At 58.5% G+C, this 18,131-nt stretch overlaps 1 protein-coding gene across 3 annotated transcripts in view; it reads right to left on the reverse strand.

Moving 5' to 3' along the window:
* The window catches only part of RPS6KA2 (ribosomal protein S6 kinase A2), a 153,148-nt gene that overhangs the window by 23,422 nt on the left and 111,595 nt on the right, over positions 1 to 18,131 (reverse strand). For all 3 annotated transcript variants that reach the window (XM_053913948.2, XM_045188969.3, XM_024552244.4), the window contains 6 exons: positions 16,921 to 17,002; positions 6,824 to 6,904; positions 5,332 to 5,411; positions 3,852 to 3,958; positions 2,212 to 2,249; positions 965 to 1,107 (listed from right to left, as the gene is read on the reverse strand). In XM_053913948.2, coding sequence (XP_053769923.1) covers positions 965 to 1,107; positions 2,212 to 2,249; positions 3,852 to 3,958; positions 5,332 to 5,411; positions 6,824 to 6,904; positions 16,921 to 17,002 — 531 coding nt within the window. The remainder of the gene's footprint in view (positions 1 to 964; positions 1,108 to 2,211; positions 2,250 to 3,851; positions 3,959 to 5,331; positions 5,412 to 6,823; positions 6,905 to 16,920; positions 17,003 to 18,131) is intronic.

Raw genomic sequence — 18,131 nt, forward strand, 5'->3', positions numbered from 1 at the left:
TCAGTCGGCCACCGAGAATGGACACTCTCAGTGTGGTTCAAGGCGTGGGAACCACCCCCTGAGTGGCCCCCTGTGTGTCTGCCCCGCCGGCCAGCATTGCTGAGCCCTGGGGGCCGAGGACCACACCGAGAGACCAAGTGTCCATGGCCTGCGAGACCTCCCGGGGACCAGCCGGGGGCTCCCCAGTGACTCCTCTGGCCTGTGGGGGTCACAGCCCCGCGGCTCTGCAGCCAGGGTACGGGCATGTCCATGGGAAGAGAGGGGCTGGGAAAGTACGTGGCAGAGCCTCATGCCAGCGGATGAGCCTCGCCAAACCCACTCGAGCTCTGTAGCCGAATTTCCTCCTGGGCTCAGTACACAAGACACAGGCGGGTGCTCAGCCCTGAGGGCCGTGATGCTGCTCTCACCCAGCCTCCGATCCACAGCGTGAGACCTCAGGTCTGCACCTAGGGTGGCGGGGGCTGGGAGGACTGACCATGAGAGGGGGCGGGGACAGGGAGCCACGCCCATTTCTAGCAGGGCTGTGGAATGCAGGCCTAGACAGGGTCTGGTTTTGCTCTACCTGCAAACACACGACCTAAAGAAAATTCCAGTTTCTAGACGCAGATGTGAAAACGTTCGACTCCACGTATATATTGGCCCGTGTTAATATTTATGACTAAGTGGGAGGATTTTGTGTTGGAAATAAAAATATGTTTAACATGGAAATCACCGCATCTCTCAGATCCTTGTGTTAAGCCCCTAAGAACATAAATTAAGTTTAGATGTTTGACTTTTAATACATTTGTCCCTTATTTGAATCCCAGTTCTGTTTCCTGAGGGTGGGATTTGGGGTGGGAGCAGGAGGTGGCCCGGAAATGCTGGGGTGAGGATTGGGGGGGTCTGGAAACGAGCACAGTTTCCCCGGGTCACCCTGGGTCTCTGACGCGGCCTGGGGCGGCAGGTGCGGGGGACGGGCGCTCACCATGAGCACGCCGAAGGACCACCAGTCGGCGCTCTGTGTGTGCCCCCGCCGGTTCACCACCTCGGGTGCCATGTACTCGATCGTCCCGCAGAAGGAGTAGGCTCGTTTGTCGTGGTCGACGGCCTCCTTGCTGAGCCCGAAATCTAGAGAAGGGACAGCCCACAGCCTTCTCAGTCTCGGGGGGCACGACCGGGGGCTTCACTTCCCCACTTGCTCTGTCTGGCCCAACTCCACCCCGGCGGGACCCGAGCGCCACGGTGCCTGCACATTCTTAGGGAGTCTACAAACTGAGGGCAGGCCTTCAGAAGACATCAGGACACTGTATTTCTTAGTGACCGCTGTGAATTCCAAGCCTTTAACAGGCCCCCATGGAACAGCAGCCGGGCCTGGAAGTACATGGGGCCACTGACAGGACGGGAGGGAGGCGCTGGCTCAGAGGGAGAGGATGGGGGGGCTGCCTCCCCGCCACACCTGTGCATGCACGAAGGACCCAGTGACCACATGGGTCTCAGGGGACGCACCCTCAGTGTCATCACCTAGGAAGACAAGGGCGCCCTCACCCCTGTCCAGGGCCACGTGCGGGAGCGAGACTATCCAGCACCCCGGTGGGTTTGCTCACTCCCTGCTTGAGTGACTTGCTTTGCACCTGAGTATGTCAGGGGTTGTTTTCAATTTGTGCCTGGCCAGGGGATGGCAGTGGCTCCTACAGGCTGTGCCAGGCAAGGAGGCTTCAGAAACGACCTGCCCTGCGGGCCCTGGATCTCAGGCCCGTGGACCACTCTGGACTCCTGGCCTCCAGAACTTCCCGATGGCACATGGGTGTTCCTTTAGGCCACCCCGTGTGTGGTGGTTTGGGACGGCACCGAGAGGAAATTAACACAGATGGGTGTCGTGGGAATAGGGGGGTATCTCCTGTTTGACTGAACGTGGCCTTGACAGGGGAGATGACCCCACGGAAATGAAGGCAGAGACTATGCGGAAGTGAGACCACAGACATTTGTCCTCGGGTCTGAGACAGCCAAGCAGAACACCCAGTGATGCTCTGCCTGCAGGAAGGTGCTAGAAGGGTCTCAGGTTGCAAGAAGGGAAGGCAAGAAGGGACCCCAGGGAAGTGTGAGCATTCAGGACACACCCGGCCACTTGACCAGCCCACAGCTATAAAGCACCCAGCCATTGCAGACGGGGGTTATCCCGGGCCGGTGTGGCAGGAGAGGGGGACCCGAGGGAGTCCAGCGTCCTTTACACACCTGTGATCTTAATGTGTCCCTCTTCGTCCAGGAGGATGCTGAAAGGTGGGGGAAGAACAGAGGCTTTATCAGCGACCGACGTGCTGGGGGTGCGGCAGCCTCAGGGAGCCTGGGATGCCCAGGGATGCCAGGGGCCACTTGGGGAGCTGTTTCCACGCGGGAGCTGCCTGCTGTCCAGTATGTAATTGAGGTGACAATTTACCCTGTTTTTATCTTTGCTTTTCAGTGACACTTAACCTCTGCCCAGACATGAGCAGCTTTCAAGGTTAATTCCTGACTAACTCTAATTGACAACAGAACCCATTTCTCCCAGCCCTGCAGTTGCGGGTCACACTTTTAAGGATAAAGATCCCTTCGACCTGTAAAAAGAGAGAGAGCCAGGGGCTCGGGGCTCACAGCCGAGAGCATGGGAAAGCCGTCCTGCTCACACTCGCGTGTGGCGGCGGACGGGCTCACAGCACGCTGTTCCCTCTGTGGGGACCTCAGGCCGGGCCTTTACGGTTACGTGGCCGTCTGTCTACACCGGCTCAGGCAGCCCTGTCGCAGCGTCTCGGCCCTTGGTCACAGGCAGAGGCTCTGCATCCCCATGCTGGACGCCACCTGGCTCCTGGGCAAAGCCAGAGGCTTCCTGGGAACGAGGCCGCCAGTGGGGAAGCTGCTTCAGGGAGGACTGTGTGCTCTTCTCGGTTAGCGCAGGAGGAGGAGGAGGAGGAGGAGGAGGAGGAGGAGGAGGAGGAGGGACCTAGGGCCCAGCGAGGAGCCCCTTCCTGCTGCGGTCTCAGCACACCGCCCGGCCACCCTGGCCAAAGCTGGGGCTCCCACCAGGCCCCACGCCGTCCAGGGGCGGGTGTGGACGCACAGGACAGTGACCGGGACCGAGAAAACCAGTGACGTTACTTCAGGGATGACTGTTGGGCCAGACACTGAACCTAAAGTAGCCCCCTGCCTCTCCGTGCCTCACGGGGCCACTCCTAAGCCGTGTGTCAGCTCTACGGGGAAATAGGAGAGCAAAACCGGAAATGGACACGCATCGCTCCGGAGGATTTCCATCCCGCTTTAGACTAGACGAGCAAGCTCTCCCAGCAAGGGCATCACAGGGCATCACCGCCCAGCGTGAGCGGATCTCACTGGAGTCCGGGCCTGGGGAATCGGGTGCCACTGTCTTTGAGAAAAGCTCCCAGGAAAGCCCGCCTGACTTGTCACCGAAGAGTGTGCTCACTCTGGTTGAAGCAGCTGAAAGGGCCTCCTGAAGCTGGAGGCGCCTGGTCTGAGATGTCCCCAGGGCAGGAGGCACCATCTCAGGAGGGAGGAGCCTCATTCGTGGCAGGAAGGGATGGGGGTCGGGGGTTGTGAGGACCTGCAGCCCACCTGTCCAGCGACACCTGGGAGCAGGGACACAGCTCTAGCCTTGTCTCCCCCAGGATCAGGTCTCACGGGCTGAGACTATGGCGTGTAATTCAGCAGAAGCCACACTGGTGTCTGGGCCCCTTTTCAGGGGAGCAGGTGGAATCTGCTCACCCCACTGGGACCCCAGTGTGGGAGGGGCCGGCAGGAGGATGTCCCTAGCCTGCATGCTGGTGTGACCCCCCGTGGAGACGGGGCGCTAATGCGGGCTGGCAGCAAGGGGTGAGCTCACTCACTTCTCCGGCTTCAGATCCCTGTAGATGATGCCCAGGCCGTGGAGGTGGTCCAAAGCCAAGGCCAGCTCAGCCAGGTAGAACTTGACGTCCTCCTCCGTGAACATTACCTAGCGAGCGGGAGCACAGACTGCTGGGGGCTGGTTTGCTCTGAGGCCTTCTGCCAGAGAGACGGTGACGCAGCCCCACAAAGCACCGTGCGGGTCGGCCCTGCTCTGCACGAGATCGCCCCCACACCCCCACAATGCACTTCTGGCTCCTGCGGCAGAAAGAGGCTCTATTCACCGTCCTGAGGTCAGTGAGGGCGAGAGAGCACTTCCTGCAACGATGACGTCACCGGCCCCGTGAGGGGCGCTTGGAGCTTCCTGTCCTCTGGTCCCTCAGGCCCCGCAGGCCCCCCAGCTCGGGGTCCATGCTTTCATTCGAGTCCTTCTGGTGTACCTTTGCAAGATTTAACACCAGCCTCAGCAAGAGCCTGGCGAGGAGCTCTCAAAAACACGGCAGAAGGCACATCTTCTCCCTCTCACTTGACACGGCCCCCGGGGTTTGCGCACACACACAGGTGAGCTGCTGTCTGCCCTGGGTGGGGGCGGGGGCTCTACCTGAGACGACACACACGTGGTGCAGTCAGCGGGCGCATGGGGACAGTTGGACACGGGACACGTGGGTGGCAAGGTCACGCGTCAGGGCACCTGGCTTTGGGCTAGAAATTCATACAACTCCAAGGTCGTTGTGTCGAGGGCATGTCCCTGCCCCCGGCAGCAGTCAGGAGCACACGTACTTTCTGCAGCCACGTTAGAGGAGGCTGGATCGTTACGACACACTGTTTTTCACATTGACCATGAGACTCAATGTCACAGGACCAGAAGCCCACAGTTCTCCCTCTGCAGGCAGGCCTGAAAGTCGGTTCCAGGCTGGCTGGTAAGCTTGGGGACTGGTTGGTGACTGGGTCCGGTTCACTCAGACGGGGCACATCCATCTCACAAGAGGATGCTTCCCCGGGCCCCAGCCCCGTGGTGGCGCCCGGGTGCCTGGCCCCTCCGTCGCCCCTCCCTCTGGCCTGCGGAATCTCCTGTTCTGCCCTCCACCTTCAACCTGCACCTTCCCTGGTTGGACGTTTCTTCTCTAAGCTGTTGGCACAGCCGTGGGCTAACTTGCAGCCGGTTCTGCTGGCTGCTGATCTCTCCTCCACCAGACTCGATGTAGGAGAACCACAGCCGCTCCTGCAGTTTAGTGCCTAGTGGGCAACCCAATGTCTCCATTAGCCCAGTTCCTAAGGCGCAGGCCAGTGTAGATGGGCAGGGGCCAGGCACCCGCTCCAGGGGGCACCAGACACCCACTGCAGGGGTGACCAAAACACACACATGCACTCTCTCCACACACAGAACACACTCATGGGCACATCCCTCAGGCCCCCCCCCCCTCTTGGCCCCTGGCCTCCCGGACAGAGCAGACAGCCTGCGAACCCCTGGGGGGTCCTCACCTCCTTGGAGAGCCGGGTGAAGAGGTCCCCTCCCCGCAGGAAGTCCAGGATCAGGTAGAGCTTCCCCTCCGTCTGAAAGGCTGTGGGAGGAGAGCGAGCGAGCGTGTCAGCGGTCCCTGTCCTTACGGCTGGCCCCCTGCAGTGGACGTTTCCCGGGCTCGGTCTCTCGGGCTCAGACGATCCTGTGCAGCCTGTGACGCTGGGTCGCTTCAGAAACGGGGCTGGGACGGGCTGGAGACAGCCAGCGGCAGGGGCAGGCAGGACTCAGGGAGAGGGGCTCCACTTTAACAAGTTCCATTTCCTACACTTTTAAGGGTCTTGAGGTTTCTTTCATTTTCCTTCCCTCCTTCCTTCCTTTTCTAATCACAAAGGGGAAGGAAGGACACAGGGCCCACCTGCTGTCCTTGTCACCATAGTCAGTGTCGGGCTCTGGGTGCAACGGGGCTCACTAGCGTCACCCTGGCCGGAGGGTGTCTGGCGAGGACAGTGGCTCCACGTGTGGCTGCATCTCCCTTCCTCCCCCGGGGACTCTATTCTTTACACCCGTCATCCGGCTGCCGCCCACCCACAGCAGTGCTGGGGCCCGAGCGCTGGCCGCTGGGCTGTGTGGCGGGGGCGAGCCGCCCGCGGTCTGATCGCAGTGCCCTGCCACCACCACGGGCTCGCTGCTCGTGTCCCAGGGCACAGATGGAGCTCTTGCCCCTCAGCCAGGGTAAAGCCCTGGCCCAGGCGTGGGCACAGACACGTGGGTCAGGAGAGGCACCTCCACTCCCGATTTGGGCAAATGTTGCAACTCCCCCAGCGCGGCCCTCCCCAGCCTCTGAACCCGGCAGGGGGCCAGCTTCACTCCTGCAGCACTGGACTTGGTCAGTGGCTCCAGCAGGGCACTGACCTTGAACATGGCCAGGCCAGACCCGGCCGCCCCCACGTTACCCGTTTCAGATGGGAATATTTCCCTCACGAACTCTCTGACGCGGTGAAGGGCCGGAAGCCCAGAGACAGGGGTTATGCGGCCCCGCAGGGAAGGGGTTTGGGTAAGACCCTCGCTCTGAGCCTCGGCTTTGTCTTCTGACAAATGGGCATCACAGCGGCTGTGAGCAGAGGTTGTGAAGCTCCTCCCTTTACCAGGCCGGGCACTCAGCGGCCACATACCATGCGGGGGAGAAGGGGGGCTCACTGTTCTGGGTCCAAAGAAAGGACCGCCTCACCAAAATGCCAGGGACTCACCCCAATCTGGGTCAGGAGACTCTTCCTACTTAACCAGTGACAGTAACTAAAGAATAACAATGATACTAATGTATAGCCGCCGCATGGAAGGTTTTTGTGGCAAAAACAGGCCTCTTGCTTCTTTGGAGAGGTCAAGCAGCGAGATCAGGCCCGGGGGAGAGAAGTGGCTGGGGGCGTCTTGTCCTGACGGAGCGCTCAGCCGCCCTGGGTCCTCTCCAAAGTGGGTTCCGCTGTCTCGTGCTCCGTTATTGTTTACCGTACTTACCGTAATGAAGCTTCACAATGAAAGGGTGATTCACTTCTGCCAGGATGTCTCTCTCCATCTTCGACCTGACGCGGTCCCGGACTGCGGACAGAAAAACGAAGGCTTTCCAGGGCCAGGAAGTAGGGCCCACGACACAGAGTCTGAAACACCGGCGTGAATCGTCCCCCCGAGTTCTCGCGGCAGAAATTTCTAGACGTGTATGCAGGTTGCAACAGTAGGACAACCATCACCCCTAAACCCTCCTGTAGCTTCAACAGCGGCTGGTGTTTGCAGGCACTCCGCACACGCACAGGAACACTTGCCGTGCACACACATGTGTGCACACACAGCCCACGACCTGGCAGTGGGCCGCAGCACCCGGACACCAGACCCCCGGACACCCGACCCCCGGGGCAGCACCCCCGGAGAACAAGGACGGCCTCGCCTGCGGGCAGCAGGACGGTCACCCTGGAGGATGTCAGCGGTCAGCCCATGCTGTCACCTGACCTCCAGCCCGAATTCCAACCCCATCCCCCGTCATTAATAGCTGTGTTCCTCCCCCAGTGGGACCCCGTCAAGCCCCACACTGTGCTTCTTCGCTCTGTCCGTTTCTGTACCAGAACTGCCCCACACCTTGGGCCGTGCCTGCTGGGGAGTCCAGGCCAGGCCTCCCGCCGATGCACCTCGTTCTGGCCAGGAAGGAGTAACGGCTGCTCTGGCCTCATGCTTCTGCAGGCCGAGGGTGGGTCTGGGGGCTCTGCGAGGGGGGCTGCAGGTGTGCACAAGAAGGTCTCCCGGGGAGGCCGTGCGCCAGACGGCAGATGAGGGGTGCAGCCGCTGCCCTCTCGCTGAGCAATGAGGCTCCAGTGGCAGGTCCGCAGTCCCTCACCCCAAGGTCCACACGCCCCCCCGTCAGTAGGGTGCCACCTACAGGTGGTGCTTTGGCGCTGAGTGACGTGTGGGGGCCTTAACAACCCTTCGTTCAATGCTGTCGGCTCACGTCTACCGTCCTTGCTTAAGTTATAAGGGTTACGAAAGGGCAATTTTCTCATTTCCGAAGGAACTGGAAATCCCCAGGAAGTTTCCTTCTCTCTCTCTCTCTCTCCAAGAATAAATCAAGATGGACTACAGATTTTTTAAAAGTTTAGTTTGTTACAACCAATTACAATACTATTCTTTTTGGTGGCGACATTGTCCCAAGTTTAGCCATCTGGGAATACAGATGGAATTTGAGGCAAAAATAAACAAAAACGGTCACCACCTGAGAATGAGAAGAACTTCAAGATTCCCACACGCAAATCAGTGCACCCGGCACCATGTCCACGTGACCTCATGTGGCCCCACAGGAGCGATGGCAGAAAGTCTCCCCAGACGGGTGTCTATGCCTCCCTGGGCCGGGCATCTACGGCCTCCCACCCCAGCCTGGGCGCGAGGCTCAGTGCCCCTCCCTGAGGACGGCTGCGATAAAACACCAGCCACAAGCCCTGGCCAGGCCGCGGAGAAGCCAGAACCCTGGCCACTGCTGGTGGGAGCGGAAAACGGAGCGGCTGCGGTGGAGGACAAGTCAGCAGTTCCTTAGAAAAGCGAAACATAGCCCATTATATTTTATATTAGAGCTGCTTTCTCTAAGTTTCCTCAGGCTATTTAGGAACAATCTTTCCAGATAAGTGGATATGTTAAATTAAAATAATGCTTACCCTGTGCTTTAAAGTGGTTCTCTGAGACGGCGTACTATAAATACACTGACCTGGTTTAAGTTGTTGCACCCAAAGGTAACGGAGTTTCAGTAAGAATAAACCTCTTAGTTGAAACCATACTTTTTCTTAGTGACTTTTAATTAGTTTTACTGTTTCAAATTCACAGTGAAAGAGTATGTTAATGAAATAACTTGGATTTTAGAATATAAAGATACATATGTTTTATTTCAAGTGGTGGACAACAATTCTTAGATATCTACAAGAATTACTTTGTTCCCATCCACACTCCAATTAAACGTGAGCTCACTTGCTGTTGTTTTTATAAAAAGATTATTTATTTATTTTTAGAGAGAGGGGGATGGAGGGAGAATGAGAGGGAGAGAAACATCAGTGTGTGGTTGCCTCTCGCAGCCCCGCCTGGGAACCTGGCCCCTAACCAGGCATGTGCCCTGAGTGGGAATCCAACAGGCGACCCTTTGGTTCACTGCCTGCGCTCAACCCACTGAGCCACACCAGCCAGGACTCTGTTTGTTTTTTTTTAACGTTGAACACGGTGCCCCAGTGTGACCCAGAAATTCCACTCCTAGGTGTGTGCCCACAGAATTAAAAGTGGAGCCTCTAACAGATGCATGGGCACGCACGTTCCCACAACGGCCGGAAGACAGACGCAGCCCAAGGGCCCAGCCACAGGTGACAGGGAAGGACGTGTGGTCCATCTAGACAATGGAGGGCAACTCAGCCTTCAAGGGAACACCCTCTGACATGTGCTGCAATACGGGGGGACTTGGGGACGTGGCACAGAGTATAACAGCCCCAACACAGAAGACGCATGCAGCAGGATTCCACATCTCGGAGGGACCCAGGGAAGTGGAAGGTGGCTGCCGGGGGCGGGGGCGAGAGGGGTTGGTGTTTGTGGGGACAGAGCTTCTGCTCGGGGCGGTGAAACCTTCAGGGAATAGGTTTGGGGGTGGCATCCACACAGCTCTGTGAACTCAGGCACGTTTAATGCCACTTACGACTGGTCAGAGAGCCCCTGTTCCGCAGCCCACACATCACCGCAGGTAAAGGAAAAGCTGTCCTCTCCGCCCCCGGGGCACCAGGATGGTCGCCTCGCTTTGCGCTGGGAGCTTGGGTGTGGTCTCTGTTCAGGTGCACACCCATGGGGCCCACGCTGGCGCTGCAGCCCTAACCTCGGCCCTGCCGCCCCACCTGCCTGTCTGTGGTGGGCGTGCAGGCCGGGGGCACACAGCGCATCAGCTGTAGCGTCCGTGTGGTTCCCTCAGGACACCCTCCCACAAGGGCTTGTTCCCAGGGATGAGAAATGCCGCAGGCTCCCTGATGGCTCTCGCGCCCACCACACTAGCGCTGCAGCTCAGGGGATGGACACGGGACAGTGGAGCAGGTCACGGGGGCCAGCCAAGGGGAGTCTCCATCGCTGGCCGTCCTGGTGCACGTTCCACCGGCCACCACCCGGGGACCACCCACCCCAGAAGGGCTTCAGCAGGGAGAATGGATGCAAAGCTGAAACCCGTCCACTGGGTAGCATGCCGAGGGCACCGGCTGAGGACCAGGAGGAGGAGAGTAGGTGACGCCTTGGTGGCACAAAGGTGTCTCTCACAGGCACCAGCAGAGGAGGCGGCTTGGACAGCCGGCCGGCAGGCTCCGGGGAGCGAGGGGTGGGAGTGTCAGGGATAGTCGGGTGCGGGACCATCCCTTCCAATGCCGTCAGACAAGCAAGCTGCTGGGTGGACACGGGGCTCAGCCAGGCCCCAGGGGAGGCGGCCTCCTCAGGGCAACGGCCTCACCCAGTCCACGTGGCCAGGCTCCTTGATCTCTAGACAGCAGTCCAGGTGACGGGGCTGTGGGTGACCAGTCTTCTGCCACCTCGAGCTGGGTCATCTTCTGGGCAAAAGTGTCCGTTCCACCCGCCTGTCCAACCCCCACGCCTCGGCCTCAGGACTTGACCGAGAGAGCCGCTGTCAGAAAGGGGACCCGGCTCCTACCCGTTTGTCATCTCCGTGCAAAGCTCAGTCCTCAGCGCTGGTCAAGATCACCTAAAACCCTCTGGGACTGACACATGGTCATCTGGTTCACATCTATGTGGACAGTAATGACCCTGCTTCGCCACGGGCCTGGTCGGCAGCGGAAACCAAAGGCCGTGATAACCCTGGTGCTAAAACTGGAACAGGGTCTCACACTCAGATTCCCAGGGGCTGGCTAGTCATGGTGGAAAAATAAGTATCTATGTCCACCCTGCATTGTACACAAAAAATACATCCCAGGTCTATTAAAGACTTCAGTGTTAACGAGAATCAAGCCCCACAAATAGTAATGCAGACAGATGCCCGTCTGGAGTCTCTGTGTAAGGCAGGCAGTGGGGGAAGCACCGGGAAGAGGGACAGACTGCACCACAGAGGACCACAGACTGGCCGTCCAAAACGACCCAACACAGAAGGGCAGACCAAAAATGAGAGATTATCTGAAACAAACAGAAAAAGGGCCAGGAGCCTAAATGAACACACCATCTAAATCCTCTGACTGTGTCTAAGACAGTAGAGAAGGAGCCCCAGACTCCAGCCCGGCAGGGAACAGACACGGCACAGAATGAGCGTGTTCCGGCAGCGCCCCCACAGATGGGCTTTGTCGGTCTGGGTCCCAGGCACACACGGGCCGAAGACAGGCGGAGCCCGGCCCAGGGCGGCAGGACACGGGAAAGGCTGAGCTCTCTCCAGGGCGGTCTGACCACTGCTGACCTCGAACAGTGGGACTGACCGTGCCTGCTTTCTGGGGGCAGTGCAGGGACAACAGGTGCTGGACAGCCGTCATACCAAGCGGTGCCCTTAGATACGAGGGCACGTGCGTGAGGCCAGCTTTCCAAAAGCGAGTGGGGCAGAGCCCCACGCTGGCCTCGCTGGTGCCCCCTCTGTGTGGTCTCGGAAACTCAGGCCACAGAGGGAGTGACGGGGCTGGCCCCGGGGGTCGGCTGCTTGACCGGCACAGATGGTCCTTCCACCCAGAAAGCAAGGGGCGAGGAGAGTGGACTCGCTGCTTTCTGAGGCTGAGCGCGGTCAGGCTGCCTCCTGGACAGCTAAGCAATCTGAGGGCTTGACCCCGAAGAGCGAGATGCGTAGAAAAGCCCAGAGGGATGGTCCCATCCCCTTCCACTGTGACTGGGTGAATGGAGCCAGCCGGGCCCCCGAGGTGAGCCTGGAATCGAGTGGGCTGGCCATGATGGATGTAAACAGAAAAATGTTCCAGGCTATGCCGAGACACAGGCTACTTTTCACTAACACACTGCAGGTACTGGGTGTAAAATAAGACAGTTTGCACTTACGTCAGCCCTGTGCCTGTGGCCCACCTGCAACGCGGAGGGTCCGGGTGAGGCGGTTTCGTGGTTCGCTTTGCTCTGCGGGACTGTCTGCCCCCCCTGGAAGCAGCGGTGACCTCCCCTCGTCCTTCAGTCCCTGCATCCCTGGGGCTCAGATGAAGGAGGGGGCGCCCAAGCACTCACCCTGCTGTGCAGGGCACAGGCTCCCTCGCAGGGACGCGGGAAGGAGGCGCACTGGGGTGTTGCCCTGGTGGACACAATACTCAGTAAACCCAGAGTGACCTTCTGAAAGCCCCACTTCCGGGGACCAGGCCCATGTCTCCCTGACGCCCCAGCCCCACGGCCCTAAGTCCAGTGAACCTGCTCCTCCGTGCCCACAAGGCGCTTCGGGCTCAGGACTTTTTGCCCTGCTGGCCCTGTTTCTTCAACCACAGGCCTGTTCTGGGCTTGTAGGGGTTAAAACGTTGGCCCTTTCAGTCCTAACAAAGTATCTCAACAGCCACAGTCGCTGGAGGCCTGGCCAGTGGGAAACCACACGCAAGCGGCCTTTTGCCAGGTGGCCTGGTGACACGGACACAGAGCCACGTGGCTCTGACCCGAGGCCACCTCGCTGAGGGCCTGAGAAACCAGATACCTTCGGGGATGGGGGCATTTGGTTTTACTTTCCCTTCCAGACAAGCCCGTGAAGAGCAGAGACCCTGGTACCACTGGCCAGTGTGGCTGGAAGGAGCTCGGGGTTCCCGCTCCACACCCTCCAACCCACAGGCTATGAGTGGGTGGCTTCACTGCTTCTTGCCCCAGCTTCCTCACCTGTAAAGGGCAGGTGGTGATACCAACAGGGGCAGGAAAGGAGCACAGTTGGGATGGGCTTTCCCTCCTCCCCAGCCCCTAGGAACTTGCAATCATCCGGGTACAAATCACACCGCAGATGAATCAGCATAGAAATGAAACGTGTCCAGACTTCAGCGCTGACTGAAGCTTATTTCCGAGTAAGTCAGTGTTTTCCAGGGAAGCGTCTCAGGAGAAAAGGCGACGAGTTAACTGGCACTGACACAGCATTCTGAGCAGAGACCCCTGTGCCCACCCCGACTCTGCACCTTTGCCTTCGTGCAGCAGTCCCGCTGTGCAGGCCCTGCGCACGGTTCCTGGGAGGCGGCCTGTCCCTCCAGGCTTCGTCCTGAGGTCACATTGCTCTCCCACATTCTCCAGAACTACCTGCCTTACAAACGGGAGAGGATGAGGAGGTGGGAAATGAGCTACAGAATATTCATGAGTTTATGGAACATTTGAACAACTCAGGCTAATGATCCAGAGGTGTTGGAGCAAAACCAAGTTCAAAGGATTCTTTGAGCCACGCCCCCCTTTCCCAGGGAGGGGCGGTGACGTGGGAATGGCCGGGTGTCCTCCTGGAGGGGAAGCCAGTCAGCCCTCCCCGGACCCCTGAACAGGAGACATGGCCCACCCTGCGAAAAGGACTGTTTTTATTCTCTCTTAAGAAAGTACCTTCCAACTGCATTTCTGGAAAAGAAGTAACGACTCTTTAGTGATGGCTGTTACGGAAAGCTAGAATACTTTGTGATATGACATAAACTGTGCTTCCAGAGCGGCATGGACAACGGGATGTGTCCCGCCACTGGACGCTTCCACGGCTCGTTCGCCCGACATGCAACGAGGGCACACAGCCAGGCACACGGTGCCGGGACAGTTCACAGGTGACTGCACCCTAGAAGAAGCCGCGTGCTTTATTTCTGTCGGACACCTGAACTATGGAGTGCGGAGCGGAAAATAAAAGCCAGTCATCGTTTGCCCGTTTTCACTCGGCACCTGTCTGCCAGCGCGACATCTGTTCAGCGTTTGCACGCGCCAGGCCTCTCCCTGTCCTGACACACCTGTTCGTGTGTTTAACAAGCTACACTCGGGCTGGGCACACACTTCATCTCCTGCCTCACCCGGGCGACGCTCCACCAGACACTGTCTCAGGGAGGCCGGACTGGGTGATAAACAAACGTAGCCAGTGAGCGTCCGCGGAGGGTGAGCTCCCTGAGATGGACTTTGCATGTGAGTGGAGAGGTCGGGGTTAATTAACGTGGATGGACTGCAGGCTTAGCCACAGGCCGAACCAAGAACAAATCCCAGCTCCTCGCCTTGATTTCACTCCCCGCAGCAGTGAGCACAGCCCCGGATTCACTTTCAGGGTGGGGTGGGGAGGTTGTGTGTGAGGGAGAGAAGGAACCGCTGTGATTTGTGGACAAAAGGAACAATTCACGGTCACGGTGCCTACGCTGGCAAGGTTACTATGGCATCTGCTGACAGACTGTAACAGTGCGTCATCTCTAGGAGCAAAGTGACCGACCGTGAGGATGAACGTCACACCTTCCCGTTTCCACCCGTCCTTGTCTCAGGACCTGCCTGTTCAGTGCCGTGGGGGGGATGAGACAGAGGGTTTCAGAAACACCCCCACCCCATGTTCTATAGTAGCTGTTTATTTTTAGAGAGGTGAAGAGAGGGAGAAAGGGGGAGAGAAACGTCAATGTGTGGCTGCCTCTCACACGCCCCCTACTGGGGACCTGGCCCGAAACCCAGGCATGTGCCATGACTGGGAATCGAACCTGCGACCTTTTGCTTCTCAGGCTGGCACTCAATGCACTGAGCCACACCAGCCAGGGCTAGCAGCAGTTGGTTTTTAAAATGATAGCTTTACCGAGATACAACTTGTACGTTATTCAATGCATTTACTGAAAGTGCACGATTCAGTGGTTTTTAGAACAGTCACAGAGTTTTCCAGCTGTCCCCATGGTCAGTTTTAAAGCAGCTCCATCATCCAAACCCCATGGCCACAGTCAGTCATTCCCTCCCCTGCTCCTGGCCCCGCCCCATCCCAAAGCCCCGCCCTGCCCCCAAAGCCGCTGGCAACCATGAATCTACGAATCTGCTCTCTGTCTGTGGATCTGCCTCTTCCGGACTTGCTGCAGGGGGACTCTGTGACTGGCGTCCTCTGCTTCTGTGTGACGTTTGTGAGATGCACCCTGGTCGCAGCAGGAGCCAGCACGTCACTTCTTCACGGCCGAGCATGCTCCACGGTCTGGCTTGTCCACCCGCTGAAGGCCAGTCGGGTGCTTCCCGCTTCTGGCCACGAGTCAGCCGGTGCGGCTGCTCACAGCGCTGCACTAACCTTTGTGTGGACAAATGTCACGACGGGCCACCCGGCAGCTGCATGTTTCACCTTCGAGCCAGCCCCCGAGTGGCCCTTCACCGTTGCAGACGCCCACACGCTCCCGAGCTAACACAGGCCTAATTCAACCTCCCATTTCTAAGGAGCTCCTGTCCAGTGAACTTGGGAGTAGGAAGACAAAACCCTTTTTGTTCCCATGTACTTTCCTATACATCTTGGCTTCCCACACGCTGTAGTGCTGTATAGGAAATTACAAAAACAAGACAATTCTGACCTTGGTGCTGACCTTGGACTATTTGGCCAAGTGCCACGGACAGAGTTCCGCAGATACAATCGGAGCTACAACCAACAACGCCCACTGTACAGAATGGACGCGATGCTGCCGTGGAAGATGCTGCGCTGAACATGTACGCACCTGCCACAGCGTAGGGCCCGCGGGACCCCGAGCTTCGTGCCCACGAGACTCCCTGGGACCACGGGTCACCAAAGTCAGGCTCCAGGCTCTGCCCCTGAGACACTCTGACTCAGCAGGCTGGGACTGGGCCCAGGAACCTGTTTGGACCATTTTCCCTCCAGAACACAGGCAGGCGATTCTGATGCAGCCCCTGCCTGGACAGAGGGGCCCCCTTGGCCGGGCTGTGGCGGCGCCCTGGCTCCTGTCTTCTCTTTGGCACCCTCCATATGGGAGTCCCCACCTCCTAATCCTTCTTGTGTGACCTCATGTGGTTTAGTTGCTGTATATCCAGTCTATGAATTCATTGTCCTGTATTGTCGGTTACATGCAGATCAAACTATGCATCCCGTCTACCAGCTAGACAGCAAGCGGCTCCAGCAGAGGGAGCGACACGGCCTGGGCCGGTGGTCTGGGAGGCCCGGGGATCTAATACTGGTGCCCACTGTTGCGTTGACATCCTCAGGTTTCAGGCCCCAGAGGCCTAGCGTGCGCCCCCCCTCACAGAAATCCTCCCTCACCCAGGTGGACTGGCTCCCCCACCGACTGGTCCCCCTACTGGCTGGGTGGGCTGCCCCATTTGGTCCACCCCTCCCGGGGTGCAGCTCCCTGCCTGCCCAGGATCCTCCAAACAGCCAAGGGGACCACCGCACCCTTTTGCTCCTACAAAGACAGCCCCCCCACAGCCTACTCTGCTCCTGAGAGTGACCCTGAGCGGCCCAGGTGGCGCCATGCCCTCCTCCCTGGGGACAGAGACATGTGATAACCCGCCCAAGTCCCACTGCCCCGGGCCGCACGGCACGAGTGACCACCTCTGCTGTTTAGAGCACGGACATCCCTCTTCCACCCGCGGGGAAGAGGCCGTGCTCGGGGCCCACGCGACGCAGCAGGGGCTCAGGTCCCACGTGCCCTTCGCCAGACAGATCTCAGGGGACAGCTGTATTTCGACCTGGAGCATTTAGAGCTGGGGCTTTGCTGGGGGGCGGGCGCCCGAGGGCTCCACCAGGTGTCAGCCGAGTCTACAGGTCGGAGGCACTGGGACAGTGCAGGAAACACGACAGCCCAAAGCACGCCCTTCTTCAAACAGAGCGATGCAGGCCAAGGGACTCGGCGGCTCTGCCTGCTCTGCCATCCGCACCCACCGTGACAACCTGCTCTTCCCCTCGCCCCCACCCCATACACACACTCGCTGCTCCTTCTGCCAAGTGGTGCGCAGGAGCGGAACATATGTGGAAGGACGGTATTTATGCAACATGGCATTTCTCTCTGGAAATTGTGGGCTGTGTGCAGGGAGATGCGAACTGCTCGGGGAAATGTTTACACTGTTTATTATCAATGAGAGAGGAGCGCGTCAGATCCACTCCGTGAGGGGATCTGCCAACACCGCGCGCAGCGCCACGCAGCGCCACGCAGCGCAGCGGACACCTGGCAGAGCATAAACCGCAGCCCCGCCCCTCCCGCAGCTCTCACCTTTCAAGGTGGCTTTCTTCAGAACTTTCATGGCGTACAGCTGTCCTGCGTCAGGGCCCGCGACCTTCCGCACCAGGAACACCTGCAGGGGAACACAGGGCATCTGAAACCGACGGGACGTCTCGCTTTGCCCTTGTCTCACTGGATGAGGGGGCACACAGGGGGTCCACAAAACTCCCAACGACGCAAACACGCTGCAGGAAAACGTGGGATTTTCTCCGACGTCCCAGCTGCGGGGAAGCGGCTCCTCATTGTGTATCTGCAGGAGGAGTCGTGGTTTGTCTCCGGGGCCATTACCTTTCTGTTCAACCTCTATGTCAGAAGTGACGCCACCCTCCTTTGCTTTTTAGTTATTTTTCTTTCATTCTGTGTATTTTATTGTTTTTGCTAGTACAGTTGTCCCACTGCCTCTCCCTTTGCCCCCTCCACCCAAACCCTCCTTTTTTAAAAAACAGACAGACAAGTTTCAAGGGAGAGCGCTTAGTCTACTGTGAAGGTCCCTTTGAGTCCCACCGTAAAGCCACCCGAAGTGACATCTGGCTAACCCCAGCCCTAACCCCACGACAGGCTCTGACTCTCAAGAGAAACTGATTTCTCTTACTCTGTGCTTTCTTCCCCCAGATTTTACCTTTGAGTAGCTTCAGCTTCCACGATAGATTGGTTTCTGAACGACAGCGACCCCCCTGCTTCAAAACCAGGGACACTGGGGGGACAGTGAGCGCCGTTCAGGAGGGTTGTGTGTCCAACGTGGCCTCTGGGGTACCCCGGGAAGAGCCCCTCCCTGTGCAGTCCACATACTTCTCTGCCTCTTCCCTGGGGCCCTGCGGTGTGTGTGTTGGGGGGGGCCCACAGGCTCACACACGTGGCTGGGAGGGGAACGGAGAACCCCATTCCACTGGCTCCAAATGGAAAACCATGTTTGTGCGAGCAGCCCAATTAGGATTTAGTTTAAAAGATGTCAGATTTTGCATAAACAGTTGCACACAAACCTGCTTCGCTCTACTCTATTCCAGGCTTTAGAAAGGCAGCAATTGGTGGTGTTGGCCATTTTCTTATCTGTTCTTAGAGTTCTACTTTCATTTTTGGAATGAACAGGGAAAAATCCACCCGATGGCTGCCAGGCCCCTGAGCTGCCGGCCCTGCAGCGGGGGCCACCCCGGGGCAAGCAGGGGACCCCACGGGGATCAGCAGCATGGGAGAGAAACACAAGA

This window comes from Desmodus rotundus, chromosome 11, assembly GCF_022682495.2.
Source record: "Desmodus rotundus isolate HL8 chromosome 11, HLdesRot8A.1, whole genome shotgun sequence".
NCBI lineage: Eukaryota > Metazoa > Chordata > Mammalia > Chiroptera > Phyllostomidae > Desmodus > Desmodus rotundus.